The 12,715-nt window shown below is 36.7% G+C and overlaps 1 protein-coding gene across 1 annotated transcript; it reads right to left on the bottom strand.

Moving 5' to 3' along the window:
* Positions 1 to 760: 760 nt before the first annotated feature.
* On the bottom strand, positions 761 to 4,523 carry LOC100260903 (branched-chain-amino-acid aminotransferase 2, chloroplastic). Its single transcript, XM_002285475.4, has 10 exons — positions 4,001 to 4,523; positions 3,086 to 3,159; positions 2,631 to 2,802; positions 2,338 to 2,514; positions 2,090 to 2,221; positions 1,907 to 2,005; positions 1,571 to 1,687; positions 1,270 to 1,365; positions 1,078 to 1,190; positions 761 to 960 (listed from the first exon to the last, which is right to left on the bottom strand). Exons 1-10 carry the CDS (start codon positions 4,067 to 4,069, stop codon positions 846 to 848), a joined length of 1,164 nt encoding a protein of 387 aa, XP_002285511.1. The 5' UTR covers positions 4,070 to 4,523; the 3' UTR covers positions 761 to 845.
* Positions 4,524 to 12,715: the final 8,192 nt, after the last annotated feature.

Genomic DNA, 12,715 nt, shown 5'->3' with positions numbered 1-12,715 from the left:
GGACTTAGAGGGGTGCTACGGTCGTTACCATACCTTCCCGATAAGTAACCTGACCCCCGAACCCGATCCGGTTTTTCACAGACCATCTTTTCCAAAGTAAGGAGTCACACTTAGGGTTTTTCTTTCTTATTTTGTTTACCCTTTTAAAAATAAAACAAAAATAAGTGGCGACTCCAAGTCAATTTTCTTAATCAAATAAAAATCAATTTTTCGAAATAAAATCGAGCTCGCCATTCGAGTGGGAAACGCATGAGCCGAAATGCGGGGTCCACACGAGGGTATTAAAACTTTAAAGAATTTCTATGTTGTAATATAAATGTCACATTTTAATCAAACGGATCATTAAATTATCTAAAATTCAACTTTTCATGTTTTATTTTTATTTTTAAAATAAATATTGTCATTTTAATTAAGTTAAATTTACTGTTTTTACAATAGTATAAAATAAAAATAAAGGCCCAAAAAAATTAATTAGAGATATAACTTTAATTATTTTAATTTTTATTAAAATTTTAAAATATTTTTAAAGTTATGTTAAAAAAAAAAAATGAAAGCTAATTCCGAAAATAGTCTTTAATTTTTTTACTCCTTCAAAATCGATGGCAATAAAAATGTGGAAAGAGTGAGTGGGGAAGATAAGGATGAGTGATAGGATCAAGGGGGAAAGGAAACTAAAGTTGATTGCGATATGGTCGTGGAGGATAAGGATTCAAAAAGTGATGTTTGGTTAAAGATGGAAACCAGTTTAGATATCGATGCCTTTGACGTGAACATTAATTTTATTAGGAATACCATGCTCTTAGCAGTACCATGTACAAGTGCTGTAGATGAGGTGGCTATAAAGCTTAATCAATCTCCAGAATCCAGCCTTTCTTGTCCTCGATATCACCTTTTTGAATCCCCATATACGTTGAGAACAGTTCCTGACTCACACACTGATCACCCATTTTGTATTCCACCCTGCGTATTCATATTTAATTCATCAACAAAAGAAAATTAGTGGCAGGCAACACTAGTATGAACTTAATTATTTCCCCTTTACAGAGGTTCTTTGTGATCTTAGGTATGACTATTTACCTTTTACCCTGATATGTAATGCTTCCCACCGCAGCTACACCAACAGCGGTTCCGGTGCAGAAAACTTCATCGGCTTCCATCACTTCCTCCACTGGAATACATTGCTCCTTAACCTAACCCATTTGGGACATTATCCGAACATATAAGTACAGAAATTAGCTTATTGTTTTTACCAAGTTACTGGACATTTACCTGGTAACCGTGATCAAGTGCAATGTCGACGATGCTTTTTCGAGTCACTCCTTCAAGAATGGTTCCTCCTGTGGCCGGAGTTGAAATAACATTATCCTGAAATGGTGGAAAAGTGCACTCTAAGAAGCTCTGCCTCTATGTCTATCCAATTTCAAAATTCTCTGTCCAAGTTGTTTTGAACAATCTAAGCTGCTAATCACTTATGTTTTCACTTCTTCGTTAGAGTCACATCCAGTGAAGATAACAATTAGGTACCAGGTGAGAATAATTAAATTAACGAGAAATGTAATTTCAACAGTACCTTCACAATGAAGACGTTACAAGAAGAGACCTCCTCGATGTTTTTCTTATACACTGAATCAAGGTATAGCACATCAGAGAACCCTCTGCTCTTTGCTCTAGTTAGTGCTTTCAAAACCTACACAAGACGAGAAAGGATGTGATATAATAGATAACATAGTTTCAAGGGGGGCATCAATAATTTGGCAGCAAGAAACAATGTAAATTTACATTCCATAGTTACAACCTAACACTTTAGACACAAGTCATTTTTTGAAAATGAGCATATTTTGTGGCATTCAAGGAGTTGAAAGCAATGAGCTTATTTTACAACTAAATGAGACACTGATTCACTTACAGGAGAATAATTGGTAATGGTTTTCACCCCTCCAGCCCCTCCACGTGTTGCACGATGATACTCATCGTCAATAAATAGGTTTAAGGGTGCCAAACCCTCCTGCAAAATGAATCAACAGAGCACATAAATTCTTCTTGCCTTAGCTGAAGCAAAACCAGGCTTTGATAAAATAAGAAACCCCACCTTGAAATAGTTGCCAACAGGGGAAGCATATATGAGGAATGTGCATTCAGGTGCTGGGCCTAAACCCAATACGGGTCCACTCCCCATGAGCAAAGGCCTAATATACAGTGACCCTTTTCCTGGAGGAGGAATCTGCTTCACATCAAAACAAAAAATTTATAAACTAGAAGGACAGACATGTTTATTAAATAAAAACATAGAGCTTCTAATGCAACATAGATGTAGAACAAGTACGGTAAGACAATTACCCAGCGCTTGTTAGCGAATGCAGTTTGCTTGACAGCTTCTACAAATTGATGGATGGATGGGGAAGGCATGCACATTCTTTCTGCACCAGCCTGCATACGGATGGCATTCTGATCAGGGCGGAAGAGGCAGAGGCGCCCATTTTCTCTCCTATATGCTTTGGTGCCTTCAAACAGCCCCTGTTCAGATTTCAAAACCACCAACTTTACATTAGAACCCTGAAGGTAGTTAAAAGATACAACATCAAATATGCTGTTTGCTTTAGCACAAGTAATTAAGAATACAATCTAGTTACCTGTCCATAATTTAACACACCAGCAGAAGGGCTCAACTCTATATTTCCATAGCGACTAAGATGGCCTTCTTCAAAACTATCACCCCCGGAGCATTTTGTTATGTACATGTAATCGGTGGGTCTTAGAGAAAATCCCAGGTTGTCCCAGTCCACATCAGCGTACTCATCATCACTAGCAGTACAACAATTATAATTACATTAAATGAACAATGTTACATAATCTCATGCAGATAATTGGTGTTGGGCATTAACACAAAACCTGAAAAACTGCCTGAAATATGGACACCCCAACAGTATAGATTTATAATTGAGGGGGCTTGAGCATCAAAGAGGTGAAAATTAACCAGTCTAAGAAATTCTGGTTGTGTAACAGTGGGATTCACTATTCGGTAGAACACATTTGCAGGGAAGCAACCAAGTAATTAGTATCGAATTGCCTCATTTTGCGCAGTTACCTATCAGGAGAGAGCTCGACCACTGGTTGCAAGGAAGGTGCAGTCCTTGACGTATAGCAATTGGAAGATCTAAGCTGCAAATATGCACGAAAATTAGATAAGTTTGTACTGTTTTCATCTTGATCTCTATCATGTATACAATTGATCAACGACACATCATTGAGGAACATGGGAAATGGATTGTAGCCTATAAGCAAAACAAAGGCGCGTGATTTCAATATTTATTGATACAACTGCAGCTGTCATTTTACACAAGAAACCCAGTCAACATTTTTGAATGTCTCTGCCGGAAAATATTGGTTCTCAATGAATAATCAAAATACTAATAAATCTGTGGATCATCTTCTATTTAATAGTCACATCCACTGAGGCCTCCAATTTAACTGGAATTTAAATAAAATAACCATTTAAAAGTGTTGGATCAATCATCTACAAGGTTGTTCCACCCGCTACGGATTTGATCCAAGCTATGCGTACCATTCAAAAGGCTGAATTCAGAACCGTCAGATTCCTATTTCCAGGGCTGAAACTAATTCAATCGGATTAATCTCTCCCTAAATTAGTCATCTCCGTGGTTAAAACAAAAACAATAACAAATATAAAAGACAAGCACAGAAAAGAAAGGACATTGATACAGAGATTAGAAATCATCTACAAAGCAACATGTTAAGCAAGAACTATACGTTAAAAGAAAGCACCAAAAGACACATACAATACCAAACCTGCGAGAAAAACCCAGACAATTGAAACCCCACAAGTTCAGCAGACAAACTTACAAGTCGTATGAAATGATAAAAACCAGAGGAAAATTTTCAACTCTATAAAAGGTTCAGAGTAAGTAGAGTATATCGAAATCAGGAAATGGTCCTTGGAATCATAATTAAAAAAAAAAAAAAATGACGAGCGGAAGATAACCTTAGATGCAGTGGAACCCGTTCTTAGAGATTGGATCAAATTGCGAAAGCAGGCCCTCCTACTGATCATGGTTGCTCCTACTGGGTATTCTGAAAATTCAGATTCAGTGATTCTCCCCAAGACTCCAAATTAATTTCGGTTACAAGGAGTGAGGTACCGATGAGAGGAAGCAATATCTCAGAGTATGTATGTAATATTTAGGCAGAAAAGAAAAAGAAGAATGCGAGGTGGACGTAAGTGTGTGTGGTACAGAGAGGACGCAGAGTCGAGAGAGAGGGAGTGTAGGGAGCGAAGCGGCGGTTTCGTATTGTATGAATTGGCGAACACATCCAGAACGGACGTGGGAATCCAAGCGTTCTTATTATATTAACCTTAATGGATAGAATAGGTGGCGATGCACATCTAACCCATGAGGTGTCGCCCAACGCCACGTCTGAAATTCTCAGTCGCAGAGAGAATCGTCGGCAATCCAATAAATAAATAACGTACATGTTTTCCATGCCCTGGAAAATCAACGGATTTTTCCCTAATTGGCAGCGTTGCTTATGGCAGGGAATTTGAAGATGAGGTTTATTTGTCTTTTTTACCATTGCTGGAGCCATTGCGGGTTGAGCTGTCGGTCCGTTGCAAAAATTACAGTTACGTGTAATAGTCGAAGAGAGACAAGAGGGAAGTCATATTTTTTTGGATTCCTACACTTTCTATGTAACAAATTTGAAAATTTTCCTCCTAAAAATCCTATACTATCATCCGGATCTTTTGCTATTGTTAATTAATTTAATAATTTTTAATAAAATTAAAATTTTTAGTATAAATATCGAATTTAATTTTCTTTTACTTAAAAAATAGGAAGATTAAAACATGATATTTTATCATTTTTTTTTATAAAATATAGATAGCACATCTTTGTACATACGCAATCTTTTTCCTTAGTATTAAGTTTCTTCAACAATTTTGAAAATATTTCTGTTCAATTCTCATAAAAATCTGTTTCCATTTTTTTTTTTTTATCAATCTTTTAATTAAAAAAGTGATATTTAATTTAACTTAAATCTCAATAATATTGAACAGTGTTCCAAATAATAGTATTTAGTGATTAATAATCTCAAGTATTAATTAATTAATTATTTTTAACTTAAGCAAGCAACCCTTAAACTAACTTTAAATTTAAGATAAGATTGAATTTTTTTTACAATAATATTTAAATTATAATATCAAATTATGATATAAAAATAATTTATTAACTTTAAATTTATTTTTTTCTTTATTTTATTTTATTGGCATTTTCCCTTAAACTTCTTAGAATAAAAAACACTCACCTTGCATAGAGAGGAATATTTGAGATAAGATTGAAATTTTTTTACAATAAAATTTAGAATATAAAGCTTTAGAGGAGTGACTGGAGTACACATTGTAAAAATTTAGAATATAAAGCTAAACACACCTCAAATAAAAAAAAGATCACACAAATTAAACATAGAAAGACCTCACATTTGTGAAAGAGTTTCTTTATACTATATTTGGTTTCAAAAAATTATTAAAAGAAGAAAAATGTCAAATTTATCATATTTTATCTTACCATAAAAAAAGTTAAAATTAGCTTTAAATTTATTATTATTTAAAAAAAAGTTAAAATATAATTAAATAATCTCACCATGGAGTGGGAAAAAAGGCTTTTTATGGGAACCATCCTATACCTATTTAAAATTTATGACTCTATTTTTAGTACATTTTTTCAAAACTTTTTTTTTTTTTGGATATTTTGTAAAATAAAAATAGTTTTCTATATTTTTAAATGTGTTTTTTTAAAAAAACTTTTATGTATAATATTTTATATATTTTATTTAAACATTTAAAAATAATTAAAAGATATTTTAAGAATATGATTTCTATTTCAATGAATATCATTTTTTTTTTAATTTTCTGTTAATTTAGTTTTTTTTTCCATAAACCAGAAAATTAATTTTGAAAACCGTTGGAAGGTCCGGCAGAGAGGAAAGGCAGCTTTCAACTTTTCATCAATCATGTTTGCCCATAGGTGGGCTTGTAGTGTCCCTCTGGAGTCTCGGCCGATTGAGACCAGCCAATAAGGAATCCAACCGTGTGATTGCAGCACTGAAAAGGATTTGGACAGCCATGCCCATCCTTCATTCCTCTTTCACCACCTTTTCTTATCTCACTCCAAAGTCCCACCATCCATCGTTCCCATTCTTGTTCACAAATTTTTAGGAGGTTTTCTGGTCTCAAACCTACGGATATATATTTTCTTTTTTCAGCCATTGACATGGCAGAAAATAGAGGCTTAGCGCCAGAAATATACCATACTAGCAGGTGGAAAAGGATGCTTTCGAGAAAGATATCTACTGTTTTCTGAAATTACAACCTAAATAGGAAGTGTTCTATTTTTGTCGGCTATACTACGGTAAATCAGGCCTTTCTTTTTCTTTTTCCATAAAGCAGGGGAGTTTACTGGATTGATGGGTCAAATCAAGTTGATAGATGGTAGACTGATGCCGCAAAAAGTAGGGTAAATGAAAGGGGAAAAGTAAGTTTTGGGCTGGTATTGTGGAAAATACGAGAAATTGGAAACCAATTTTTGGTTTTTGAAGATTACTGATTCAAATGGAACGAAATTACGAATGACTTGGGTGGCTTCCCCGTATAATTCCCAAACAGCACCGATTTGCAAAGTTATAATGACGTTGAAATGCATCATTTTCACCCTCCTTGGTAAAGATAAGTCTGCATTATTGCATTTCTGGCTCTTACTGGCAACGGTCGATTGCCATTAGGAAGTGGGTGGACATCACATCCAAAAATAATGACGCATCAATAATTGTTATAGACCGGTTGGTTGCGTGCCGGACGCGGTACTGGTTTTGCTTGTCGTCCCTGCATGTTTTTGACACGGGAGGCGTTGGAAACTTGGTATGAGACACCAAGACAGAAACCGCAGAGCAAAGAAACTTGAAGACGGGAAATAGGAAAGTGATATTTGTGGATCTTTGGCTGTTCATGAGAGTTTACGTTTTTTCTTTGGGTCTACCGAAGATGTGGCACAGGGGCAGTGAGGAAGTGCTCTTGAGATCGATGTCATATTACTTATGTATGGGCAACCTCGTGGACTTTAGTTAATGCTTCCACTATCTCCCTACAAGTCAATCCGGCACTGAAAAATTTAACCCGAGTCATTTTTAGCCTCTGTTCTTTTTCCCAAATGAGATGAGGAAATGAGTCATTGCTCATGTAATCATCCAATATGAACATTACGGGGCTTGATTTTTCTGCAAAGGATTGACGGTTGGAAATTGAAATTATTTTGATAGTAACATTTTATCTTTTTCACCCATTTATTGCACTGAAAGGGAAAGAAAGCATTGAAGTAACACATTGAATGGGTTCATGTTGTAGTTATCTCAAAACCCTTTAAAAAAATATCTCAATTGTACTAATATTGCAAAACTAAGTGTGCAATAAAGTTATCAACAATGAATACAGCACTGTATAGTTTTTCTCTCACTCTCATACCATTTAACTTCGATCTAAGTGTTCTCCTAGTAATGTCTCTTTTTAGAAATTGCCACTTATCATCTGAGTCATGACAAATCTGGTGGTCAAGTAACATCATCAATTTTGTAAAATTAATGATAAGCCAAGTTCAATTTATTTATTTATTATTATTATTATTATAAAATATAACTAAGAGAAATACATTTTTCACTCGCAAACTAAAAGATAATATGTTTTTAAATTTATTCTTTTATAAGAAGAACAATAAAATTGAAGAGAAGGAAGACGATTTTTTTTTTTTAATTTCTTAATTTTTATTTTTTATAAAAAAAATTGGGATGAAGTGGACAGGTAGGCTTGCTAATATTTTGGTTACTAGTAGCGAAGATGGGGACCTAATCCCAAACCAAATCTTGAGTTGGGATGGAACTGTCACGCTTCCTAATATTACCCAACCTTAAACATGTTATGTTTTTATGAAAAAAAAGACACAGAAGGTGGGCATTTTTGCAATTGGGGTTGGCCTATGAGTCTTATGACCATCCGGGTCACACCAAAAGTGGGTGCTGCCATTTCTGTAAGGTTGCCTACCGGCCTACCTCTCATGGTGACTCTCAAAATGAGAGGTGTAATAAGCTTTTAGTAACGTGCTAGCCACAAATTGGGACGGGCTTCAGTTTTAACTTTGGGCCTTGGTCCCGAATGCAATTAGCCATATGTTGTGTCATCTAGGTTTTGACCTGGCCAAATTCGAACATATTTTTAAAACTCTTAGTTACGAATCAGTCAAATCTTTTCATTTGACCTTACATAAGCATAAAAGATCAGTAAAAACCTTTTATTCTTTTTGGGAATTTTTATAATGCATAACAGAAATTTTAGTAATAACCTAAGAAACAGCTAGGACCCCTGATATGAAAATTGAGGAGAGCCTTAACTTTATGTTTTAGGATTGCTAGGAATCAAAAACTTGTGTTAATGTAAAGTTGACCTTTGAAAGATGTGGGTTGGTGAGTTTTAAGCGGTATTAAGAGATGAAGTTTAAACCCCTGTTTATATATTGCAATCCTTGCTGAAGATTTTGTTTTTGCCAAAGAGATCTCTATCCATTACCAACCGCATCAATCAAGGCGTACCAAAAGACTTATGTAGAAGCGAGAATCATTAATCCATTACCCTCATTCTTATTTAAAGGCAGCAGAAACATATACAGAACCTACAACCCAAACATGGACCGAGAAAACATAAGAAGCAAGGAAAGGAGATTGATGATCAGAGAATAGCACAAACGGAAGCGGTTTCTGAATCAGCGGCGGTGGAGGCGCTGCTGGACTGATCGCCGAGTTTGACACCTGGCCAATCACGGCAGAGACAGTGTTCGCCTTCCGGGACTCGTTTATGGACGGAGGGAACATGCCTTCCGCACCCACCCCATGTGGTCTTCCCACAAGTTGAGCACTTCACCTCGTAGCACATCTTCCTCTTCCTTCTCAATTTCTTCTTCAATTTTTTAGGGTAATTCTTGACGATGACCGGGGCCAATCTTATTATAGCCCTCCGCGTCCACGCGGTTTTGAGTATTTTTTATTTAGTCTTGTTATGGTACATTGTAGTGCATCACTCACGATGCATCGTTGAAACGGTGGCCAGTACTTCTGTTCCATTCAACGCCAACGACGGAGTCGGCTTCTAGAAGTTATGACGTGGCGCACTGTCAATGGTAAGCCAATCCAATTGAAAATTTTGATAATGTTCGATGCAGAAATTTTCTGAGCGTGTATGACCGGCGCATCTCTTCATTGATTACGGTCAACATTGGTCAGTGGCTTTATCCATTTGTCTTCCACAATAGGAGACCAGAAAAGGACGGCAGCACCCAGAATGGGTAATAAATAATTCACGATGGGCTGGCCTGGGTCACTCCTCCAAGCCCAATCTCAAGTTTTGGGCCTCTCATCTTTGGACCTTCAGTTTGTTGGACTTGGCTAAGGATCATATACTTATTAAAAGGCTGGATTCAACGAACCATCGCTGAAATTTGGCAAAAGAAAAGAAGAGTGAGAATTCGCGGCAGTCCAATTCCAATTTCAATGAAAACAATAGAGAAGCCAGATTTTGATAGTCATGATGGCCTGGGTTAGCTTGAGCTGAATAATACCAAGTTCTTATTGGGCCCTCTTGGTCTCGTCAGTGTCACCTGGGTTGGGCTTTAGCCCACAGAAGTACAGGTGTCACCTGGATATTATTAATTGTGCGTATCCAAGCCAACCCCATCTCAATCCCACGGTACATCCCCTACCAAAAAACCTTCAAAAAAAACCAAAAGCAGCCGCTTGAAATCTAAGCTCCCATGCGGTCATGCCTTAACATGTCTTCAATTATGTTGAGAGTGTGGGTCACCAAATGCACATGAGAGTGAAATGCAGAAGCACATGCACATAGAAGCCAAGGCATGTTGCTTCAAACAACCCATATGTGTTGGGTGTTCCATCCCACTCCTACCAGTCTCAAAGATGGACCTACGCCCAATTCCTGTCATATCTTTAAGGCGCAAGGTAGCCGACCTGCAGGGCTTCTAACTGTTTACATCTACAGCCCAACCAACAAGTCGTGTCACATATACATCTATATATATAGCTTTGCCAATTGCCATATTCCCCCTATAATTAATAAATATTATTTTTAAATGTTTGTAGACTTTGTAAATGTGACAGAAAATCAGTCACCTTTGTGGGGGGTTGAGTGGGTGACATAGGTCACTCTCTATCCTCCTCTCAATCTCCTACTCTAATATTTCAAGCACAAGCATGATGCTGTGTCTGAAAGTTCAGTCCCACACAAGTAAGAGAGAATACAATCTGGGTGGGGTAAGCTAAAGAGTTTGCTTTTGGGAAGTCGGTGCCTTGCTGATTCTCTCATCTCATCAAATCAAAGTGGATATGGTACTCTGACTAGACTCTTCTTGTCCCACTGCCAACTTGTCCTATGCCTCCTCAAAGTTACATGTAAGACATCCCAATTATTATTATTAAGTTTTGAGTACACCTTAATCTATGAAGCCTCAACTGTATTCAACAAAATCCCCCCCAACTACTTTAACCATTTTTATTTTCTTTTGGAATGCGCAGTTTCAAATTTTGAGTCATGACTAGCGCATATTTTTTAGGACAAGTTGGGTAGTCATATGGGAAATGTGTCTGATTGCGTAGGCTCGGCGGTTGTTTTCCAACTATTGATCGATTCTCTCAACTTTCGAATAAAGAAACAAGGAATTGACATACACTTTTTTTGCCACTTGGCTTGAATTTATTTATACCAAAAATGTTATTTCTTAAGTGCCAATCGTAACAAGCCAAGCCAATCCAAGCCCAAAAACTAGATTAATTATTAAAGCTCAACTTGGTTGGATACAAAATTGAGTTCTCAGCTTCAAGCTAAGATAAAGTTTTGGAAAGAACCATTTATTTAGTCATCCTTTTCTCCATACGCACACATGATATTATAATATTAATTGTAACTTAAATTAATTGAACTCTTCACAAATGCAATACTTGGTATGTGCACGCAGCATGTCGTAAATTATTATTATTTATATCTTTAGAGCATCGAAGGCATTCAGGTTTGTTGTTGGAGAGTATGGTTGAAAATCAAATTGAAAAATCTAGGATTTGCATTATTCTACTCTTCCTGTACAAGATTATCTTGACATCATGTGCAAAATAGAAAACAACTTCCCTTACTGACTCTCCGTCGTATGTAAACAGGAAGAGAGAGTGATGTTAATAGTAATGATTAATTATGTATAGTGATAACTTAAATTAAAATCAAAACAACATAATTAATTACAGTGAAGTAAATTGCAGACTAAAGTCAGATGTAGCTTCCCTACGACACGGAGGGTTGGCTTGGAAAAGGGGGCGTAGAAAAGCCAAACAAAGAGCACAACCTCACACTACCACTGGTCGGGTGGCCGCAAAGGACGGAACACATCTGAAACCTTATCTCCAACACCACCTCTCCCAATTTTCATCATTTGCCAACTTCTACGCTCCACAATCCTCCTCTCTCCCCCTAAAGAATCAATGCCCCATCATACCAAATCATTGGTGGGGTCTACCGAGCCCTACTTTTCCAGCCGCCCCTCATGTCATTGGTCCACGTGTCCCTCTCCATCAACCTACATGTGGACGCCCATAAATCAGAATCAGCAATAGTGTTAGTCATGCTTTTATATCCACTAGTTTACAAATGAGAGGTGGGGTACATGCACTAGTGCCATTTAGCTTCATTTATTTATTGCCTACCCTTTTTATTTTCTTTGTCGTTCGGGTTAGTGTTTGATTAGGCAGAGGATTAGTTTATTGCAAACACAATTATTCCCAATCATCCTCCTACATGCACTTGGTCTTATATAATGTTCTCCACTGTGTCAAAGTCAATGACTATCTTTCCTTGCAAGCTTAGCAATGAAGGTGTGGATAATCCTATCATAATCTCCTTCTAAACAACTTTTCCTGGCCTTTTAATGATGCTAGGTTTTTCTTCTTTTTGATCAGATGGTTTCGTCCAGGTTAGATCGGTGTGCATCTAATCTATGATATGACTTAGCGGGATCGTCATGGTTCACATATCATAAAGGGTGGTTTCAACTAATGGAAACACATATCCGTGAATTGATTACTAAATAAAATAGCTAGCACAAGCCACACAACAATAATATAGAATTTGTTTCCAAATGGGTAGTGATTGTTTTGACATTAAGCATCAACTTTCTTGAGCAAAGAGAATCCGGATTCTCACCGATGATTTTTGTTTCTCCGGAACCATCAAACCACTTTTGAAATTCACATGGTGTCTTCCTCTCTATCAAATCTTCTACGATTAGTGGAGGCCTAGATGTGCAGTGCATCTCCTCCAAGTTCACCAAAACGGAAAGCCTTATGTTATGTTTCACATTGCAGTCAGTGACACAATTGGAAGCAACGAGATGCTGTCTCTCCCGATTTAGAAAAGTATGGGATATGGGAATTGAAATATTAGGGGAGAAGCATTACAAATTCTTGATTTTTGCAATCAATTGTGGGAAGTGTTAATTAATTATTTGCTTGACAAACTTAGGTTGCAAGAAATGGATTCATAGTATACATAAATTGAAGTACACGAGATCAATGCTTGGAAATAATTTCCGTGACATTGATTTTCTCA

The sequence above is a fragment of the Vitis vinifera genome, chromosome 18 (assembly GCF_030704535.1).
Source record: "Vitis vinifera cultivar Pinot Noir 40024 chromosome 18, ASM3070453v1".
Taxonomy (NCBI): domain Eukaryota; kingdom Viridiplantae; phylum Streptophyta; class Magnoliopsida; order Vitales; family Vitaceae; genus Vitis; species Vitis vinifera.
This window is presented reverse-complemented; position numbering and strand designations above follow the sequence as displayed.

What these genes read in the sequence shown, in the direction of transcription:
- LOC100260903 (XM_002285475.4), bottom strand. Translation starts at nt 4,069, where the DNA reads ATGATCAGTAGGAGGGCCTGCTTTCGCAATTTGATCCAATCTCTAAGA. An exon ending in CGGGTTCCACTGCATCTAAG is followed by an intron (nt 3,160 to 4,000) that starts GTTATCTTCCGC and finishes GCATATTTGCAG; the next exon opens with CTTAGATCTTCCAATTGCTA. An exon ending in ATTACATATCAGGGTAAAAG is followed by an intron (nt 961 to 1,077) that starts GTAAATAGTCAT and finishes ATGAATACGCAG; the next exon opens with GGTGGAATACAAAATGGGTG.